Source organism: Anopheles nili, chromosome 3 (assembly GCF_943737925.1).
Source record: "Anopheles nili chromosome 3, idAnoNiliSN_F5_01, whole genome shotgun sequence".
Lineage (NCBI taxonomy): Eukaryota > Metazoa > Arthropoda > Insecta > Diptera > Culicidae > Anopheles > Anopheles nili.
The window spans coordinates 73,240,850-73,252,455 of NC_071292.1; the positions used below are offsets into that span (position 1 = coordinate 73,240,850).

Sequence of the window (11,606 nt, forward strand, 5' to 3'; positions counted from 1 at the left end):
AGTGTATCCTTGTATGGCCTGTTCCGTGTTGATTTTCAACTCATACTCGTGTTTTGCATTCACCTCCCATGTTGTGGCGTTAATTTGGCTGGCCTTTTTACTTGCCGCTGTGGCCGTGTTGAGTGACCGCGAGTTGGCAGCACGTGAAGTTGACTTAGCGCGCAAAATCGAAAACTTTTGAAACTCAATGTACCGTAAAATCACGCACAGAATGACCCAAATAACCACCCGTGCTCCTGCTGCGAATGTGATGAATGTAATCCTTGTTTGACCTTTTACTTTTTTTGTTTGTAATCGAGCTAAACCCTCCCCAGCCTCGCCCGCCTTGTCTGCCAAGAACAAAAAAAAAATAAACGCAATTTAAGGTCGTAAACAAACCATCGACAGTTTGAAAACAAAAAAAATACAAACCCCCCTTTAAAAACCAAGAAAATGCAATTAGGAATCACTAAATCTGACAAAATGTTTTTTGTATACACACAGATGACGAATGTTTCTACGTTGGACTGGGACACGCCGGTCGTGTGACAAAGCGAGACAAGAAATCCAACGCCAAGGAGGACGACTCGTTCCGGTGTTGCCCGGCGAAGGCCGAGAAGAATACCCGCGTAACGCAGATGGCCGCGCAGAAGATCAGCCGCCGAGACAGCGACGAGGCAGAGAGCCAGTTCGCCTTCCGGCAGAAGAAGCTGTCAGATGTAGCCGATGCCACGGCGGCCGCCGCCAAGGAAAAGAAGGCCGCCCAGGAGCGCCAGCAGCTCGACGTAAAGAAGGCAGCTAAACCGAAGAGCGTCTCAAAGTCGGGCAAAGGTAAAAAGGACTCCAAAGACGACGATGGTGACGATGACGATGATGGACTGTTTGGCAAGCTCGGCTGGTGGTAAGGCTCCCAACACCTGCCCGATGGTGTAGAAGAGCGTGATGGTGGCGAAATGTATTCAGAAACGAAACCAAATCAAATCCCTAAACCCTAGTCCTATTTTGGTCCGACGACGATAGCCCGCCGATGTCCAGCGAGCGTAACAGTCCACTACATCGTACCAACGTTTGCCCTCGTTCGTCGGTCCACAAAGTACTTCAGTCCCAGTTAGTCCTTCACTTCAACTCTCCGCCATCTCGTTAGCGGAAAGATCCTGCGAAAGCACATGAGCCAAACCTCCAAACGCGCTGTCAAAATTCGTTCTATCGAGCTCCGGGCTTGTTTCGCTTAGCAAACAACACACCGGAAGCGACTCATTGACCGTTCCCTGGCCCAAACGTCAGTGCGCCAAGCCGTCTCTTTCCTAACGCAAGCATATCCTGTTACGTGAACAGCAAAAAGGAAAAAAAACTCAGAACCTCCGGTCCGATTGGGGGTTTGTCTTTATCGATGCATGCGCCATTTTGTTTACCATTTATTTGCTCGCCCTATTTGCACGTGCAGTTCGATCGTGTTGTTAATACATTCTCCATAAATGTGTCTCTCTATCTCTGCAAACAGCCTAGGCGCGACCGAACAATCGCCTGCAAACGTCTCAACCACCTCCCAGAGGTCCTTCACTCCCCCTTCGCAACAGGAAAGAGACGGTTTTTCACTAGGGGCACGTGGGGCCAGGTTAGAACCGATAGAACCGATTTGACAGCCTAGACCATGTATGACGTAATTTTGAAAAAAATGGAAAAGGAGATGTTATAAAACCCAAAACTTGTTATCGAGCTGTGTAACGATAGTCAACGCAAGGAGGTGAGAAATATTTAATTTGTTGTAAATAATGGCAAGAGAGAATGAGAGAGAGAGAGAGAGAGAGAGAGAGAGAAATAGTGTCAATGATACGAACAAACGAAGATGTAGCAGATGGAAAGAAGGATGTTCATTTACAGAACCAAACAAAGAGGCAACATAGCAAAAACAAGGATGTCGAAATAGCCTCGTACCAACGTTGGTAAAGGTAATACGTTCAAAGAACGATGGCGTAGAAATATTTTGTATAAAATGAAAACAAAACAAAAAATAACGGAGTATAAAACATAAAGGCGATCACTCCAGAAAGCTCCATATCGCGCTTAGCATTAGAAGTTTGCGGATAAGGTAGCTACCGCACCTAGCTGCACGCTTGTATAAGAAACTGAACCGTAACAAAGAAACAAAGAAACAAACAAAAATGGCATCTCAAAGCAAACAGACTAATCATAGTGAGCTGCAAAAATTGCACTTATTATTGCTACAAAATGATTAACATTTCTTCCTGATTTTGCAAACAGCACTTTGACAGTGAAACCTCGCACGAAAACTAGGAAATCGCAGAATGCGAAACACGGCAGGTCTGCTGCGGCTACTACTAGCACTACTGCTGCTATTACTACTATTTTTCACTACTATTTTAAAGCCGTGTTGATCCATATACAGTTGTGAACGTAATATTTTGCTTTCCTCATTAAAGTTATTGCTGTTTCAGTTTAGTTTACAGTTTTCGCAACTTTCGCTCGACATAGACTGCAACGTTTGTTGATAGAGTATGTAACTTTACTTACCTGTTATTATTGTAACAACGACTTGGCACGTCAGAATCCAATTCGGCACGAGCGGGAGAAACGGGGAGCGAATAAAAAAAAGGGCCACGCACGGTACTGCACGGTGTGATCTGACCGAAACGAGAGGTGCGTTACCCTGTGTGCACTACTGAAGCGCTCTGACTAGCACGTAAGGGGGCTGTTTAGGTCTATTAGGCTTAGAATTTTCACTACGGTTAGAAAGTTTTTCCTTTCCTTTCCGTTATTTTTACTTGTTTGATTGCTCCGCTCTTGACAAAACGCGCCTCTCGGTGATAGATCATTCATTTTGCACATCTCTTGCACGACCCGACATCACCAAATCACACGCACAAGCACACATACACAATTATAGGATAGTCAGGAACAACGCACCGCGCGGTATCAAACCCGCCAGCAATGCTGCACTCGCAACTCGCACTGAAACTGTGTTATGATGCACCTATCTTAGACTACTGCAATTTTGATGGTGAAAGCAATCGCTGCTTCATGCGTCGCCATTTTTCGCACGCGATTTTTGGATGAATGTTTTTATTTTCTCTCTTCTTTTCTGATTTTTTGTAAACGATCGTGTGGCGTAACTTATCTTTACTTTACCCGAGTCTGCCCTGGGCTGAGCTGCAGCCAGTAAGGCTGTGATCGGTGTCCTATAGCTCTCTATAGCATATGCAAAACCACTAACCAAAACGCTAGCAAAACTGCCGCAATCAATCGAACAAGAATCGCCACCTTTTCTGGATGGGCAAATCGGAGCGATGCAAGAAGCATACAGAAACGTTCACGAAAACGAAAACCTCACGAGTACAGCTCGACTCGCCGTCACTCCATCGCACCAAGGTTTGGTACGATTCGATCTGTGATTTCTGTGGTTAGAGCGAGATTCGAGTGAAAGCTTACAAGCTACACGAACACCGGAACATCACAAACCGGAGACATAACTGGAATGTTGTCAAACTTTCAAAGAAGATCGACCCTCAGGTCGATGAGAAAAGGCACTTTTATACACTCGTGAGCGATAAGTAGCAGCAGCGTAACGTGGTGTTAGAATGGGGAACGTAAATCCCAAAGGTGGCACTCAAACGGACAAGACAAAGATGCACGTCAAACGTATTCAAAGAACTAGGCTAGAACTATTTCTTATAACTAGACCCACCACTAGTATGAGTGATCGAAATGAAAGCGGAACAAATAGACATGAAAACATGCGACAAAGAAGATTTAAATGCGGGGTGGGGGGAATTAGTAACAAATGAACTGCAAGCGAACAATCACTCCCCCCTTAAGGCATAGGCGAGATTTGTGTAGGTAATCAAACGCAGACAACAAAAAACGCTAGAAGAACAAATGTCAAGCAAGTAATATAGAAAAAAAACCTCAAAAAAGAAGGAGACGCAAGAAATATCTAAGAGTCAACGCAACGAGAAACCATCCTTATTGTTAAAATGCCTTTTTATCTTTAACTTTTACTGAAAATGGAAACAAAGAAACTTAAACAAATTACCATAAAAACAACCACGTATTCGTTGCGTCTTACAGTGTGTGATCCTCCGCTTTCCGTTTAAAATATCCTTTCACTGTTCGGTCTGATGTGAGTGCGGTTTTGGGAGGGATAACAGTCAGGGATAAAGCGGGTGGGGTCTTAATTACACGTCCGTATCACGATGACTTTGTAGTTCATATTAGCTCACTGCAGGATGTAAGTATTTGTACGAAAGCTAATCTCGCTGGTGCAGCTACACTATGGCGAGAAACTGCACAATATTGCTTCGATTCGTTGCAAAACGAAAACTAACGGAAAATTTACTGAACCATCGCCTTTTTTCTTTTCTTAATGCCCTCGTTATTGGACATGGTACGGGGTTGGGATTGATTTGCAGGTGATCTGCTCAACGAATACGACGTCCTGGATTGGATGCACGGACAGAAGACGGATGAGAGCATCCAGGAGGTGGAACGAGACGAACTTTTCAGCCTCATCGACTCCAAAGACTTCCTTGGGGTAGTTTTCTGTGAGTATTTCCTTTGTCTACTGTTCCAACGTTCGTAGAATAAACCCTCGTTATTGGTTACTACGCTTCTCTACCAGATGTGGAAGACGATCCTGATACGCCGAAGATTCTGCGCCACATCGAGCTGATCGACGACGAGGCGGCCGACTACGGTATCGTGTTGGTCAAGAGCAGCGATCGGTTGATGGCGAAGAAGTTCGGCTTCCGTAACCCACCCGGCGTTACCTACTTCCGCAAGGGCAAATCGATCAACTACGACGGTGACATCGACGACGAGGAGGAGCTGCTCGATTGGCTCACCGATCCCCACAACATGGAAATGACCGACCACATTGAGAAGGTAAACCGAAAGATGTTCCACAAGATCCGCCAGGCGTCCGACTATTTGGCCGTGTTCTTCTGTAAGTACCCTCGGACATGTACATGGAAGCCAAGCAAATAGAACATACGTGCGTACTTACCGTTGTTGTGTTGTTTTGCGATGCAGATAGCGACGACTGCAAGCAGTGCCCGCGAGTCTTGGCCGAAATCGAGCACATCGACGACGAAGCCGACGGTGCCGGTATCAACTTCGTCAAGATCGACGACAAGCAGATGGCCAAAGAGCTCGGTGTGTACGCGCTACCCGGTATCGTCTTCTTCAAGCTGTCATCCAAGGAGCCTGTCATCTACGCAGGTAAGTTGCGCTTGGTTGCAGTGGATCGCTAAGCAATGGCTACTTAGGCGATACGTTCTTGTGTAGGTGATCTCAATGATGAAGATGAAATCCTGAACTGGTTAATGACGCAGAAGAACCCCGGCGGTGACATCATCGAGGACTTGGACGGACCGAAATTGCTGAGTCTGATCGAAGATTCCAACGCCCTGGCTGTATACTTCTGTAAGTATCCGATAGTGACTCTGGACCTAAAAGCAAGGTCTATGTTCCAGCTTATCGTTTGTCGATGTAACTGACAGTACACTCTGTATATTGTATTAATATGGTTTGGGGTTCGTTTGCATACTTCTGGATATGTACTGTCTGTATCCGATGCACCATGCACGTGCAACCGCACTATGTATATTAATCAATCAATTACACACCAACAACCTCTCTCAAAACATTTCACACGCACCACGATGCGCCGCATCTACTTCGCTCACACTCGTGCGGTTGCGATCACGCATGTCCAGGGAACAAAACGACTTGTGAGGCTTGCTTCACGAAGGCTGCCAAAAAGCAGCGTAAGGCGAAGGAACGAAAAGGCCTGCTGGATGCGGCCACATCCGCTGAGGTCGTGGACGATGCAGCAGCTGAAGACGCCGATGGTGGTGCCATTCCGGCAGTATCCTCGACACCAGCACCGCCAGCGCAGGCTTCCGCTGAGGGTATAGCACCAGTATCTGCCCCCAACCTGCCCGGTCCGGACATTGGTCCCAAGATTCCTCACAAACGCACCCGTTCATTGCTGTTCAATGTTGCATGTTTCGATTGTCGCTTCTTACCCCATTCACAGCGCATTCCCTTGGAGAGGTTTGGACGAACCACGCCTCCAAGAACGTGAGCAATGGCACGTGCTCCATGTCTCATGAGAAGTAGCGTCACCCATCCAAACCACTAAATTCTGCACCGACTAATGAAATGATCACTTTTTCCTGGCCTTAGTTCTGTATCCTTCCGTTTAGCACGAACTAATAGAAGATTTCTTTTTTCCTGTTGCCTGCCCCCGAAAGACACGGACGACTGCGACCAGTGCTCGGGAGTGCTGGAATCGCTGGAAAACATCGATGACGACTGTGATCGCCATGGTATCATGTTCGTCAAAACGGATGATCTCTCGATCGCGGAACAGTACGGCATCTCCGAATACCCGGTGCTGGTGTACTTCGAGGACAACGTCCCAAATGTGTTCGAAGGTAGCCCATTTGCCGGCCCATCTTCTTTATCTGGCTTAATCTCACTACTTCCTTCTTTCTAGGTTCGTTGGATGAAGAAGAAGAGGTTCTGCAGTGGTTGATCACGCAAAAGACCGAGGATCGCATTGAGCTGATCACGCGCGTCATGCTGGAATCGATGGTGGACGAAACGCAGTACTTGGCCGTGTACTTCTGTAAGTTACTCGGATCTTGATGTAGTGTTCATTTTTCGCAGATCGCAGATCCACTTGCTCTCCAAACCTTCCAGTGTTCCACGATCGGTCTTGTTTATGTCGAACTAAGAAGATTCTTTTTTCTTGCCATCCTCACCCAAGAAATAACCGCTGTTCCGCCGTTGTTCTTCCTTCGCTCCCCTCGCTTCGCGGATGGAGCATCCACTAGCGACTAGTTCCTAATATGGTTTCTTTTTTTCTGTTATTTTCTTTTCTTTTTTCACTGCACACCAATGACCGATCCACGAAAACCCGTGCACCAAACGAATTCCCCTTCTTCTTGCACACTCTCGGCCGTTTCTTATCTTGCGTTGCGCTTGTTCGCGCTTACCACGCGTCCTTTGCGACCATACTTTCCTTTTTTGAACGTTTATCAAACAAAACCATGCCACACAAACCAACCAACAAAAATGCACACCTCACGAAAGACAAAACCAAATCACCCTCGTACTGCCGAAGTTTTTGTTCCGCGGAAAACATACGCAAGCGAAAGGAGTTTGCACGGGAAGGAATTTCAGGTATTGCATAAGTGGCGTTACTCTGTTGTGCCGCGTCTATCGCTATCTGTTCGTAATTTACTGTTCTGTTTCCCAGCGTCTCACGGACCCACGCCAGCCGTGGTTTGCCGTTAACAAAGCCTCATTTTTCCGACCGTGTTTCTCCTGCTGTTCTACCTTACCTTTCTATGTACTTCTTTTCGTGCGATTCCGTATCATGCTGACCGTGCATGGGCACCTGCAACAAGCATAAACACCCGTGCACGGTTCCCGTGTGTTGTGTTGTTTTTTTTTCCCGCCCAAAGCCGCCAAGCCGTAAGGCACTACATGGGTGCAATACATGTGCGTCACTTCCTGCTCACGAATGCCTGCTGTACATACGTATTCGCGCGATCTTCCTTGCGATTGCTGCCCCTAAACCGCCCATTTGTCACCGGCAACTTCACCGATTGTCTCATTTCCGACATCCCTAAAACTCCCACGAGGATGCTGTAAATATCGGCAGTGTGTTTGTGAATGACAAAACCAAAGAATCCATCGGTTGCTAGCTTCTGTCGCTCTGAGTCCTCCGGTGATGTAATGTCCGCAAACCTGCTTCCGCCAACGAGATTCCTTGCCGAGTGATCCCTTCCGATTGTAGGAATGCTCGTTGATTGGCGCCAGCGAATGAACTCCTTCGGCAGTATGTGTTCTGTTCCTCGTTTCGTCGTCATTTTTGTAGCTCCGTACCATTATCCTTGCGAGCCTTACTCCTGGGTGTTTTAATTACTTTTTTTCTTGGTTTTCTATTTAAAATTGCCTCTTGTTTTGTGTTTTCCTTTGTCAAAGTGCTGATCAAATATACTGTAACCTTGCGCCTTGTATTATATGCGTCAACCCTTCCATTACGCTCTCGTTTCTCTAGCATTTACTGAGCCTTACAGTTCTTCATCTTTCGCTCGTTGTTTTATACCTATCACCATGTATCTGTCTCTCTCTCTCTCTCTCTATCTCACACTCTTTCTATCCACTTATCTTTCACTCACACAAATTCTTTCTTTATCGCTACCCATCCTGTGGCTGTAACCTGTGTTTGTGTCTGCCTTCAGGGGGAGGCGCTTTCACTCCCCCAGAATCCACACATGATGGAGCACACCGATTCCTTGGCCATTCTTGTGAATGCATCGTTGTTAACTTACCGTGTTCTTCTTCCTATTCGACAGACAAGATCAATTGCAACATCTGCGATCAGATCCTCGAGGGGCTCGAGGTGATCGACGACGAGCTGGACGTGTTTGGCATCCACATGGTGAAGATCCAGGACCCCCAGCTGGCAAAACGCTATTCCATCAAGACATTCCCGGCTCTCGTGTACTTCCGGTAAGTTTAGATCGTGTAAATCGCATCTCAAAGACTAGCTTATACTTAACTGTTGTCTAACGCAGCAATGGCAACCCGCTTATCTACGAGGGTGACCTGCAGAACGAACAGTCCGTGCTGGAGTGGCTGGTGGACGATGATAACCGTGAGCTGGCGGACGAGATCGAGGAAGTTAACGAGCGTATGTTGGATCGTCTTATGGAGCAATCGCCACTGCTGTGCGTGTTCTACTGTAAGTAAAATAGACCCAAATTTTCGGCCAGGAGTGACTGATAACGCTGATCATCGATTCGGGTTTCACAGATGACGAGGACTGCTCGGAGTGTGACGACATCCTTGAGGAGCTGGAACTGATCGACGGTGAGGTCGACCTCTATGGAATCGACTTCGTGAAGGTGGCCAGTCTGGATGCGGCACACAAGTACGGCGTTACGACGATACCGTCGCTGGTGTACTACCGCAAGCAGATCCCGATGCTGTACGACGGTGACATGCACGATCACGAGCGCGTCATGAACTGGCTGACGTCGCAGGACGTGTTCGAGATCAAGAACGAGATCGAGGAGGTCAACCGGAAGATGCTGAACAAGCTGCTTGACGAGAACGAGTTCATAGCCGTGTATTTCTGTGAGTATCGCTAGGTTTTAAAACCCTGCGAGGGTCTAGCAGAAAGAGAAAGACAGAAAGAAAATGTAAGCATGTTTTCATTCGCACAGTTGAGGAGGATCACGAAGAAAGTGAGGCGGTACTAGAGAAGCTGGAGCTGATCGATAGCGAGACGGACAACCTGGACATCACGTTCGTGAAGATGGGTGACCCACGGTACGCGCGCAAGTGGGGTGTCACGAAGCTACCCGCAATCGTCTACTTCCGGAAGCGCTTCCCCAGCATCTACCGAGGCGACATGTACGACGAACAGGACGTGCTCGAGTGGTTGCGCAAGAACCGGTTCCGCCAGCCGGAGCTGAACATCTTCATGTACGCGTTGATCGCGCTCGGACTTGGTTTCATCATCTATACTGCATTTTTGCTACAGTGCTTCAAACCTGCCCCACCCGCACCCGTGCCCCATCCAAAACAGAACTAAATTTGGGGACTGGAAAATTTGCAAAATCATCCCTCCTTCCCGGGGTGGGGCACTAACCCTTCCGAGCGGGTTTGAGGCGCCTCAGTCCTAGGGCGAGGCAAACAGATCCACATTCTACCGATTGTTTTGAAGAGTGGGGCAAGGAGATTAACCGCATCAAAGGCGAATAGAGAAAAAGAGTCAAAGAGAGATAGAGAAAGATAAAAATAATTAAAAGTTAAATGATGAGAGAGTGAGAGACATACTATTTTTTTGTTTGTAATTTTCCTCCCCACCCCTTGTTCCACGGTCTACGAAAAACTGTCCTACCACTGCGTTGTTAAAGCATTGCGTATCCCCGTCACTGAACGGACGCGTGTAAAATTTCAATTTTGTTTTGAAAAGTAAGCGACAGGAAGGTTGAGAATCTAGGCCGCTAAAGAAGAGAAATAAACTAATTCGATAAATACACACCTTCCGCTGTGATGATGATGATGATGATAATAATGACTATGATGGAGTGCCCCCGAGTAACGAACATTGCGACATATTTCTCTCAGAGCTCAAAACTGAGAACTAGCAAAAAATAGCAGAAGAATAAGCCGAAACGTCGGTCCCCATTTAAGATGTATAAAAAAGGAGGCAAGTCAAAGCTTAGTTTAGAAAAAGGTAAAAAATAGAAAGCAAAAACGATAACCTCCCAAACAGACACTATCATTAAAACACACGAAAACGATAAACGGCTGTCCCGGTTGGAAAATCTCCATTTGCATTTTTCTTCTCGTGTTAGTGTCATGTTACGTTCTTTCAATTTTGTTTTCAAGCAACCAACACTCGGTGAACTAACGATCAGGCTAGCGTAGAGCTACCTAGAACACAGCCAATAGAATAAACCTTCCTTCCCGATGAGGAGGAAGTAAAACAACATATCCGCAACACGCGCAAACGGACGTGCTTCAGAGTGTCCCGTGTCTCGATTGGACAAACCCCCGTAACCGGTGGGATGTGCTGCCATTTTTGCTGCCAGCAAAAAGGCTCCCGTTCACTCCCACCTTGCCCTCCTGCTGAAATACCACGATTACGGTAGCGATAAGGGGCGAAGAAAACGAAAAGACAACGAAACGAATATGCCGACTACGAGACGGAACGATCGACAGATGCCATTTTGTTTTGTCTTTTTTGATATAGTGCAACCACTTCTGACAAGCTAGATCCTGTAGGTTGTGTGCTGTTTTGTTCGCTTTTCCTTTCCCACTTTGGTTGGGGCTACTTTTGTGGGGTCAATGCAACTTTTTCTCTTTTTTTTACTCACCTTTCATTTTCCAGTGCGACACGGAAGAAATGCATTACCCTTTCGTTTCTCCCTCGTGCTGTTGCTTCTCTACATCTCTCGGTCCGTTCCAATTCTCATCTAGCAACCAACGAAATCTCCGTTGGTAGGAGCTCTTGAACGATTTAAAGCAATAGCAGCAAGGATCTTAGTTGTGGCGTGCCCATTTTTTTACTTCGTGAACTTCCTTCTCGATTCTCCGCTGTAAGATGTTCTATTCTACTATGTAAACGTAGCTAGGTTCTATATAATCAAGCCATGAGGTTGAAGGACGAATAAAACAAAAAAAAACAATACATACAAGAAACAAACAATACAAACAACAATGTAACGTAAATGTTAAACGAACATTATCCCTCACGCAAATGCTGTAAATAAAACGAGCTTCCAGCTGGCAGCGACTGAACAAGGCGAAACGTTTCCACCACCGTGTTAGTGTCGTTTGAAATTCCGTCGTTCTGCTTCCACGAGAAAAACCAAACGCATTGCTCCTCTTTATCGCTCCATTCAACGCATTTATTTCGGTTTTGTTTTTCATCATGGACTCACAGTGCGCCCCCTTGTCCGGAGCACACGATGTCTACATAAATACACACATAGTTATCACCCCTTGCACGATGCATGGGAGCGGTTGTCCTGTTGGGGGTGTTAGTCGCTACGTTTTAATTAGATTCGTCTAAATCACCC

General features: G+C 46.6%; 1 protein-coding gene across 4 annotated transcripts in view; it reads left to right on the forward strand.

Moving 5' to 3' along the window:
- The window catches only part of LOC128727826 (uncharacterized), a 30,292-nt gene extending 18,958 nt beyond the window's left edge, over nucleotides 1–11,334 (forward strand). For 2 of the 4 annotated variants that reach the window (XM_053821771.1, XM_053821772.1), the window contains 10 exons: nucleotides 4,407–4,538; nucleotides 4,616–4,939; nucleotides 5,026–5,214; nucleotides 5,281–5,418; nucleotides 6,252–6,434; nucleotides 6,497–6,628; nucleotides 8,367–8,523; nucleotides 8,589–8,755; nucleotides 8,827–9,150; nucleotides 9,240–11,334. In XM_053821771.1, coding sequence (XP_053677746.1) covers nucleotides 4,407–4,538; nucleotides 4,616–4,939; nucleotides 5,026–5,214; nucleotides 5,281–5,418; nucleotides 6,252–6,434; nucleotides 6,497–6,628; nucleotides 8,367–8,523; nucleotides 8,589–8,755; nucleotides 8,827–9,150; nucleotides 9,240–9,610 — 2,117 coding nt within the window. In that variant the 3' untranslated portion in view covers nucleotides 9,611–11,334. Of the gene's footprint in view, nucleotides 1–483; nucleotides 4,063–4,406; nucleotides 4,539–4,615; nucleotides 4,940–5,025; nucleotides 5,215–5,280; nucleotides 5,419–6,251; nucleotides 6,435–6,496; nucleotides 6,629–7,095; nucleotides 7,150–8,252; nucleotides 8,524–8,588; nucleotides 8,756–8,826; nucleotides 9,151–9,239 lie in introns of those variants that run through there. The other 2 variants (XM_053821770.1, XM_053821773.1) reach the window with 2 other exon arrangements.
- The last annotated feature ends 272 nt before the right edge of the window (nucleotides 11,335–11,606 follow it).